The following is a 9,979-nucleotide window of genomic DNA, read 5'->3' as shown; positions in this document are numbered from 1 at the left end:
ATCAGACTAGTAATATGTTAATTGTTCGATTAGAGTATTTCAACTTTATTTAATAAAACGTTGCTTATATCGTTAAACAGTGGGTAAATTATTTAGTCAATATAAACACAAGTATGCTATCGACGCTGGTGTGAATAGTCTATCCGTATAAACACTTGGGAATCGAAGCGTTACAATTTTATGTAAACTGCGGAGCAGAAAGTTACGTCTACTAATTAAATTTGGCTAATTCGCCCATCGACTCGCATCTATGCACTTTGTCGGAGTTGTCCTTAATCAGAATAACGCCATTGGATGTCCAGGCAGACTGGACCCGTTTGTTCTTCACAAGACGTCTTGCATGGTAATATACTTCACCACGTTTTTGGTAAGTTCCTCGTTAATGAACACACGCTCAAGGATCTTCGAGTGTTTCAGTTGAGAACGATGAGTGAAGACAACTTGCCTAGCTCGGTACGATGTGAACTAAGTCCGGATTGAAGAGTATTGATTTATTTCAGCGTATGATGGGTACGATTCTTCAACAAGATTTTGCTTCATATCACCATACATAAATAACTGAAAACTGCTTCATGTCATAGAAATTGTATAAAAAAAGAAAGCCTTTGTTTATATAAAAACGAATCAATATAGCAACTCATGATATGTACGTTGGAAGCCTTCACAAACTTGAGGAGAAATTTTTACTGCATTTGTATAACGTACTTGTTTTAAAAAGGTTTGCTTAAAGAGATTTTTATTCCTTTTGCATCGTTTTTGCTCATATACATGCCATTTTCCAATTATTGTTCTTAAATTAGAGTTTTTTAACCAAGGCAAATTAACCCTCTGTGATAACGTGTTTTTTTCGCTGTAATGAATTATCATTTTTATTACGAAAGCCAGTGTGATCATTATTTTATTTGTATATCAGCTAAGATAGTAGTGTACCTAAAAATAACTTTCGTTTCGGAATTATTCCAATATCTGAAATTAGAAACCAATACGGTGAACCTGTTCATTGCTTGGTCGCTGATTTCGATGAATGCAAGAAACTAGGCATTATCAAGAGAACAAAATGAATCCGGTTCCCCGAGGATTTGTTCTTTGAATTGTTTTACAGGGGACATCTAGTTTATGCATATTATTGATGAATGCGTTTAATACTCTTGAATTTAAGCAATCTGTGCTATTCATTGGCAGAGCGCACAATTTCAGACTTCCCGTTAGGTACCTATATTGTACTCAATATTGTATCCAACAAAAATTCTGTCCTGTGAATTGAGGGAGCATGAGATGTAAAAAACATAAAGGAAAATATTGAACACTAGAAATTTAAATGAATTGAACAGTAACTGTTGTCTAAAAAAGAAAACCTCAATCATCACTGAAGACAATCTGTTAAACAGTTATTGGATGATGACATAACCGCATGCTGCTTCAAGAGATATTGGAATCCCACCTTGTTACAAGTTGAAATGCCAACCATTGTCCAATGGATTGTGGTATTGAGAAACAGAGTGTTCTCATGCTCAGCGCTGGTATTGGAATAAATAGTACCAACAATTTGGAGCATGGTGGTGGTCGACAATGGTTTAAAGACAACTTCAAGGAGTGGGAATATACTAGGATAAACTTCTGAAAGTGCATTGTTTCAAATAACAAGACAAATACAACTTATGATAAAGTAATTTATAAAAAAACATTATTGTTTTAAAGTGTATGACAATTAAAATTGAATTTCAATTTAATTAATATATTTTAAAGTTACCGTTATACCTCAGTTGTGTTAGAAGATGGATTATATAGTTAGCTGTGGATTACTATTAACAAACTGGAGCTTTTTCCTTCTTGGTTTGCTCATTGGGTTTTCTGACCAATCTGTCGCTGAAATTAAGAAATGTAAGTACCACTGCCTAGTTTTCCAATGCTTTAAATACGCCATCATACATTTACATTGTTATTATAAGGGAGCAAAGAGAGAAAGAGCGAGTATTTGTATCGTCCACTTTCCCTTAAGACATTCGTCAACGAGTAATTAAAAATAATGTAAGTTTACGTTTTAAATATTTATTTTGATAAAAAAGGCATCTTGGCTGAGACCATTATATTAAACCGATTGTAACAATTGTCAAGACAAAACTTGAAAACAATATAAACTAGCTTTACATATTTTTTAACTTTCTTGATTGTAATACCAGAGAAACAAAAACATAATTCAACTCTCGAAGTATAAAGAAATACATATTATTATTATTTCCTTTCTTCTTCTTATTCTCTTCTTATTCTTCTTCTTCTTCTTCTTCTTCTTCTTCTTCTTCTTCTTCTTCTTCTTCTTCTTCTTCTTCTTTTTTCTTCTTCTTCTTCTTCTTCTTCTTCTTCTAATTTCCTTTTTCCTTCCAACTGTTTTATTATGATATTTTATAATTTGTCAATAACTTAGTGTGCTACAATCATTGAGAGTTTCATTTCAATTTTAATTCCAAAAAAGCAGGTGGTGATAAATGCAAACTATTTTTAATATACAGAGCTAACTATATTAATGGCATTGCGTTTCATCTTGTAAATGGATTGGCTACTTTGTTATATTTGATTGTTTATATTCGCTACGTATTCTTCTGTTTTGTCCCTTTCCACTAGTCAAATGTTGGTACCATGAAATAAGATTTTTAATGCAAAGCATTCAATATATTTTGCAATACAAATCATATATTTTGGCTAGTTGGCTTATCTCTGTTTAAAAAGTCTCCATGACGGGTAGTGCACATTTGTTTAAGATAGTGATTATTTAAATGAGCCCATTTACAGGTTTAAAAAAACAAAGCATCGCATTCTCCACAAAATGTGTAGTATAATGTGCGACGAAAGAAAGCGTACATGTACTACATCTTCCTTATTGCACTTGTCTGACAACTTATTGTTTGATATATAAGGGGTCTTGTAAATTCCTTGTTTTGTCGACATCTTAGACAATGTTGTCCTTGCTCATTTGCCTTTTAATTAAACATTTTTGCTGCTAGGTTGTTCCTAGTAAGCACGTATAGAACTATAGTTAACCATTTTTGTCATGGATTTATTCTTACCATGTTGCAGACACGCTGTGTAACGAGAAGGTTGATATGGAGGCGAAGGGCATCCAACAAGGAGAGCTGGAGCTAGCCATCAACACAAACACCGGAAGTGACTCCCGCGTGTCTTGCGACTTCACTGTGACTGCCGAAAACGGCCGCCACGTCATGTTCTACTTCACAGACCTCTTCCTTGGCTCCCCAAACTTTACTGAACGCGTGGACCGCGCGTGCATAGAGCCACGTGACATCAATGGAAATTACGAAACATTTTTGGCAGGTAAAGAGATGTCACCGAAACACGAGACATAAACACAGATACGTTACATATATCATTTCTTGGTGACACATGTAGAGTACAGAAAATTCTCAAATGAGCGCATGAAGAGCAGTCTTCATAAAGTTGCGTTTTGCAACTGATTTTCTGAGAGATTTAGAGATCGATAGGTACCATTAACTGCCAAATTAATCAAAATCTCATTTGGTCGTCATTAACGGGTCATGTTTCATTAATAGACGACATAAAAAGGGCAGTAAATGGACGTCAAAACTGCGCACTGATTTCCAAGGCATTCTATAACATTCGTAATAAAGTAAGGTTAATTTACTGTTTTATTCCAATCTTAATGAGTTTCTATCAAACCGGCTATTCACTTCCAGCAGGCTTAGATTTTCACCGATATTATTGCTAGAATACTTGACATTTGGGTATAACAACATTAAATCGTTTAATTCAACATCAGTCAATAACGGTGCTAAGTTTTTATGTACTAGACTTGTTCTTATTATATTTTACGTTCCTTTTATACAGTTTCTGATTTAAGTGGCTCATGTTTAACAAAGTCATTAAACGAAATATAAAATGATCTCGTATCTGGAAAACTTTCACTTTGATAGATGAAAAGCTTTCGCCTCAGTTCCAAAATATGTAATTGTCGTAATTTTCTGTAGGTTTATCTATATTGTTGTTGTTGTTTTTTAATTTGTTGAACAGATTAACTGCCTGTATTTTTAAAATAATGTTTAGATAACGATCATTTTCATTTCTCTGATGAACATATCAATAACATTGCTAATTTTGGCATACAAAATACATATTCTCCGCTTGTTTGAATATACTCTTTCCAAATTAATTCAAAATCACTTTGCCTAGATAAAATGCCACACAGTGCTTCCAGGGAGATTTAAGATAATAAAGGATAAGATATGGAACATATCTTAATTTCGAGGCGCTCGAAATAGCTCAGCTTATTATAAATATATTATTAGGATATATAAATTTCTGAGACGCCTTAATAACGTCATTTGTTTCTGTTGATTAAGTGCAAGTAACCTTTCTGTACTCAGTGTTGTTAACATGACTCGAGGAATGTAAAAAAGGCTTCAACCAAATTAGTGAATGCACTGATATTAAAATGAGGAATTCAAAGCCTTCCTGTTGCGACTTCTTCTTTCTTCTTGTACTTTTTGTTGTAATAAACGTATACACTATCCGCATCAAATAAAATTTCAAGATAATTGTATTTGCATCGATAAAAAACGGAATAGTGTGTTAGACTGCTTTTTGTATTTAATTGATATTGGTCATACGCCTGACATTTACAATATTGACAAATCGCTCAGTTTCCCTGACTAGCAATTAGGGACGACGAAACCGGAAATAACATAACTGAGGCGAAATTGGAAACATGGATGATTGTTCATTTCAGGCATGCGCCCCTACATTTGTTCCCGGACGCAAGTGGATATAGGCAGTAAAGTGTACGCTACCACCGGAAACGCATTGTCGTTAAGATTCTATCGTAACCGAGGTTACGGCATTCGCGTCTACGTGAAACTGGTCTTCACAGCATTCAGGCTCGGTTGGTGTGATTATTATTCTGTCCGATGATATGAGTTGTTTTATTTGTCTTTGCCTTTTATACAAATTCTTACCCCTTGCTGTTGTTAGAATACAAACATTACAATTCTGCGGATATAAGTACTCGATACTATAAGGTTAGGTTTAGACTTTCAATGGTGTATTCATTGTTTACCCTTTATTCAGAGTTGCAGTTTCCTGCCTTTAATCGAGACTGCTATTTATAGTGTGCATCTTGAACATTGCCAGTACAAATGTATACATTATGTTAACACTGTATGTAAATATTCGATATACTTAAATGTGATTTTCTAAACAGAAAACGAGGACAAATGTTCAAGTGATGTTTTATTCAGATCTTTCAAACAAAGAAACGGAAACATCTAAAAACAGATATTGTCGCTAGCGATCCCTATTCAAACACTTTAGCAAATAGCAAGTTCATACTGTCGTTATAAATCTTCGGCCACGTTTGTGCACACAGTAGAGAACTATAAAAGTTTCAATACACTTCATGTTGGGATTTGTTAAGTTCAACTGCTCAAATTCTTATTTTACATAATAAATATTATTTATTTCCGATGTCACAATGCATAAAATACTCGAAAACGTTGCAGTAAACTACATGCTTAGCAAATTTAATGCCAGCCATAAATGAGGTTAAAGATCAGATTATTCACAAAGATTCCATTTATTTTAAGTTCTCAAAGAAAATTGCCCAAACCGCACACGGTTTGGCGCTCCGATATGTGTTGTCTTGGTTGTCATTGCTGGTGTATGCCTTGATAGAACGTACCCCAGGTATCGTTCTGACATGTTATGTGTGTTCGAGAATGAAGCCACTTTTACGAAGGGGCTTTTTTGTTAGCGTTTTATTCATTATCCATTTCTATCCACAGCAATAGGTGGAATTTAAAATACGTGTGGAACAATCTTATATACTGATCCGTACACATATGTTTTTAACCATCGAAGACAAAGAAGCTGTTAAATAGTTGAATCTTTAATGGTAATATATTTCTGGGTTGAACAAGACGTTGTAGGTTGATTGGTTTGGAGCATTTGGGTGTAATATTGCAGGATTCTAGTTTCTTAATAATTTAACGTTTGATGCGCATATACTACCCAATCAACGAAAATCGTCTATGGCTTTATACTTTAATTCATAAAAGGAAAACCTACGCAACACAACAGTCCTGGTTTAATGTTATGTTGTCTTGAAACATGTACGTCGTGGGCTGGGAGGTCCTGTATTACCTATCGCTTAAAATATTATTAATGTTTTTCTTCAAATGCTGGAAGAATCTTTCTTATAACTTATTAACTTTTTATTTGCATCTTCAAGACAAACAAGCAATATTAAGTTCTCCTTATTGTAGATAATATAAATAATAAAATGAAATCAACATGTCTACTCCTCTTAACTACACTAAAATGAGTATAATTATTTCATTTTTTACATATAATATTAAAGCACAAACAAACAATTTAAACAAACACTTGTATTATAATACTCTCTGCAATACTGACAGAAATGGAATGTAGCTTAGAAGCCTACACTTGATAATTTACATGCAACCATGGCGCCGAAATTGGGCCCTCTTATAAATGTCATGTTTTTTTATATACAATTCACCCCCTGCCTCATATTTGCAAAAGAGGGCATCTAGCGATGTCTGAGCATATGATTTATGGCAATAGTAATGAATACTCTGATTAATTAAAATATCCTGGTACGAGTATGTGATTTTGTCTGTGTAGTGATGTGACTGTAGGGACGAAATATATTTAGCAACAGAGACTCTTTGCATCCCTAATCGAAAACAATTCTGGAATTATCTGAATATAGAAATTAACTGTTGCCAGTTGGGAACAGATATGGATTTAACAATGTAATAAAGTCACGATAATTTATAACGATGTCGCTTTGAGAGAGAAAAAATTGTGACTTATGATATCAATTTGTCTTACCAAGTTCAGCCAAAATATTTTACTGGGATATTTATTTGTGATGTTCGTTGTGTTCAACGGGATGATTTGCGAAAGTCTGCGTTACATCATTGAACATGTTAAATGGCACGAAGTCTTGAATAAGGAGCTCGTTTACTCTCTTGAAATTCAAAATACATGAAACAATAAGATATTAAACTTCATATATACATTTTTCAGTTTACATACTTACCATATGACACGTAGACGCAGTATATACGACTCATATGGACCGTTTTAGTATCAAAATATATACATATAATGTGTAGGTCTGTTCAATATTGATACATTAAGTCGGTTACATTTTCAACTGATAAAAGGCTCATGTACAGTCTCGCGTTTGTGATTTTTTTAACAATTATTAAGAGAAGTATACACTGTTGACCATGGCTTTGGTTGGTAATTCCCAAGTTGTAAGAATAATTGCCCGAGAGCAATTATTCTTCCTACTTCAGCAATTATCAACCAAAATGCTTGAACCGAATTTTCAAAATAAACTTTGAAACTATCTAGGGTTTGCTTAGCAAGAAGGTTTTAATTTTTGAATGACGTCAGCTATTAAAAAGTAACGTCTAATTGGATATTAAAAAGCACACCTTTTCTCATTATTTCGTGTTTATGTCGGATGATTTTGATATCTATTTCATTATGTGAGTACAGGTATGGACGATTAAGCCTAGGAATTGTTTCATAAGAGTCTCTGCGTGAATGACCCTAGACATTTGGGTGGATTAATTTACTTTTCTTAGCATAATAAGTAAAATAAAGCACTTCCTTTCACTGCTTTTGATAAATACGTAGCATGTGTAACACAATAACACACGTAACTGCAACATGGTGTGTCTTTAACTGTTAAAATAATTTCACTTTTTCTTTCATCGATAGTTCCCCTTCAAAGTTTCGCTAGTGTCATTTTTGCTTACTAGTAGACCTTTTCTGTTCCTTCTCAGTGTTGTACGTGCTCGTCTTTGTCGGACAATTATGCAAACATCGCACTCATATATTGCTATAGTAAAGTGTACTATATACATATCCATGTGTATTATTTTATGTGAAAAAGATGTATTGCTCAATAAAATTAAATAGCGTATATAAATCGCGCAACAATACTAATTTATTAGTATTCCGTTCTGTTGTGGCTGTGCAATGGGGTATTTGGTTTTAATGTGTATTCTGTAACGCAATATCAAGTTCTTGCCTTTTTTCTGTCATGGTTAGTTTAGAATTGTTATCAGAGGGAAAAGGGAAAAATAAAATCATCAGATCTACATGTCATGAATAACTTCGTTTCATATCGACATTATTTAATCATTCTAAAGCTTTTTTTTTCGTTTTTGTTTTACTTTATTAAGGAAATTTACGACCCATTCTCATTCAATCAATTGTAAGATATTCATATACTTTCAACTTAAGGAAATCAAAGACTCATTTTAACATTTCAGGATCCTGTCGTACAACTGAGCGGAAGTGCAACAACGAGCGGTGCATTGCGCATGACATCGTGTGCAATGACCGAAACCCGTGCGGGGACAACTCAGACTGTCCCACGGGCCTTGAACACTTATCCAGCTGGGCTATGAGCGGCATTGTAATCCTGGCTCTTCTTTGTGGCGGCATCGTCATCATCATGGCAACCGTGTGTCTCCAGCGAGCTGGCAACAAGAACTATGATTTGGTAACCCTCGTTTCCCTTAGTTTGTCATCATTATGTTCAAAATTGTCGTAATGTTTTGCGTCAATGTGCAGACAGGTTTCCACAAAAGCATGTCTTTAAAATAACAAAGTTTTAATTAAGCATACACATACATATTTCTATAGCTTACTAGTTAAAACAGTATTTATATGCGTTAAGAAATCATTAACATGGAAACGTTCTACGCAGTATTTAACTTACAAATGTATATTTCGATGCTTTTCTGTTTTATTATTTCTATATGTGAAACCCGCAATTGTATTGTATATCATACATTTATTTCCTCATCACTTTGCTTATTTGTCCTGCTGGGTAGGCAGTTTATAAAAATTGAGCCGGATGCTATACATAATATCAAGTGATGGTAGTTTTGAAACAAACTTAGCTTTGTTCCGTAGATGTACATCAGTTTCTTGATTTTCTTTCTATGTTTCATAAACTGAAAATGTACATGTCTTCTTGGTGGCCTTGAGAAACGGTGTGATACTGATACGTGATATATATATATATATAGATTCACCTCAATACGGATACTCCTATGTTTTGAAACTATATTGATTTGCTCTCAAACATATTTAAGGTAGCGTTTTCAATAATTAATGGGTTCAGTGAAAACGATCGTGGTATTTACAGAATAAATCACGTTCAAACAGATGGCTGGAAATTGTTTGTTTATTCGTCAGCCATGACTTTATGATACATGTTATCGATATTCCCATGCGGCAAATTAATAACTAATATTTCTATTAGTATGTGAATGTAACGGGTTAAGATATATTTGCCAAGAGGTTCTTTAAACGATGTGATTTGGAAATAATGTGTTAACATATGCCACTTCCACGTTGTTTTTATATTTTTAACGATCTTTTAACATAGAAGTGCTTAAATTGAAGGCTCACACCGAAGGAGTTCTTGGATTTTCTGTACAACCTTAATATATGCACTATCATATTTAGTGGCTGAATTAATTTGTTGACCAAAAAGAATCGGCTTAATTTTCATTCCCTTCATTTTTTCATCTCTTAAAACGCTATGGTTCATGCGAAACAATGTTATATAAAGCATTTATCATGTGCTAAGAAATGAAACCTAGTATTTCAAGTTATGTTTATTTGTTATGCCCTCTTATATATTTCTGTCACTGTACATTCTTAAATTTCTTACGTAGAAGAAATATTCAAATGTTGTATTTTTCTACAGGACGACGTCACAATTCCTGCAAACGGAATGGTACATCACGAATGCCCGCACGTTGAAATGAACGAAGTCCCAAACATCGATAAAAAGCCCCACACCAACTTGACAGGGGCTCAAAACGACAATCTTTCAATGAAAGTAATAACAAACTGTCCGGGTCTACAGAGGAGGGTGAAGATGAAGACCTTTTAA

General features: G+C 33.9%; 1 protein-coding gene across 1 annotated transcript; it reads left to right on the top strand.

Annotated features, from left to right (window-relative positions):
• The first annotated feature begins 1,758 nt into the window (after positions 1–1,758).
• Positions 1,759–9,979, top strand: LOC128244274 (uncharacterized). The gene is made up of 5 exons (XM_052962291.1): positions 1,759–1,881; positions 3,073–3,327; positions 4,757–4,909; positions 8,340–8,572; positions 9,791–9,979. Exons 1-5 carry the CDS (start codon positions 1,776–1,778, stop codon positions 9,977–9,979), a joined length of 936 nt encoding a protein of 311 aa, XP_052818251.1. The 5' UTR covers positions 1,759–1,775.

Source organism: Mya arenaria, chromosome 8, assembly GCF_026914265.1.
Source record: "Mya arenaria isolate MELC-2E11 chromosome 8, ASM2691426v1".
NCBI lineage: Eukaryota > Metazoa > Mollusca > Bivalvia > Myida > Myidae > Mya > Mya arenaria.
This window is presented reverse-complemented; position numbering and strand designations above follow the sequence as displayed.

What these genes read in the sequence shown, in the direction of transcription:
- LOC128244274 (XM_052962291.1), top strand. Translation starts at nt 1,776, where the DNA reads ATGGATTATATAGTTAGCTGTGGATTACTATTAACAAACTGGAGCTTT. An exon ending in TGTCGCTGAAATTAAGAAAT is followed by an intron (nt 1,882 to 3,072) that starts GTAAGTACCACT and finishes ACCATGTTGCAG; the next exon opens with ACACGCTGTGTAACGAGAAG. An exon ending in GCAACAAGAACTATGATTTG is followed by an intron (nt 8,573 to 9,790) that starts GTAACCCTCGTT and finishes ATTTTTCTACAG; the next exon opens with GACGACGTCACAATTCCTGC.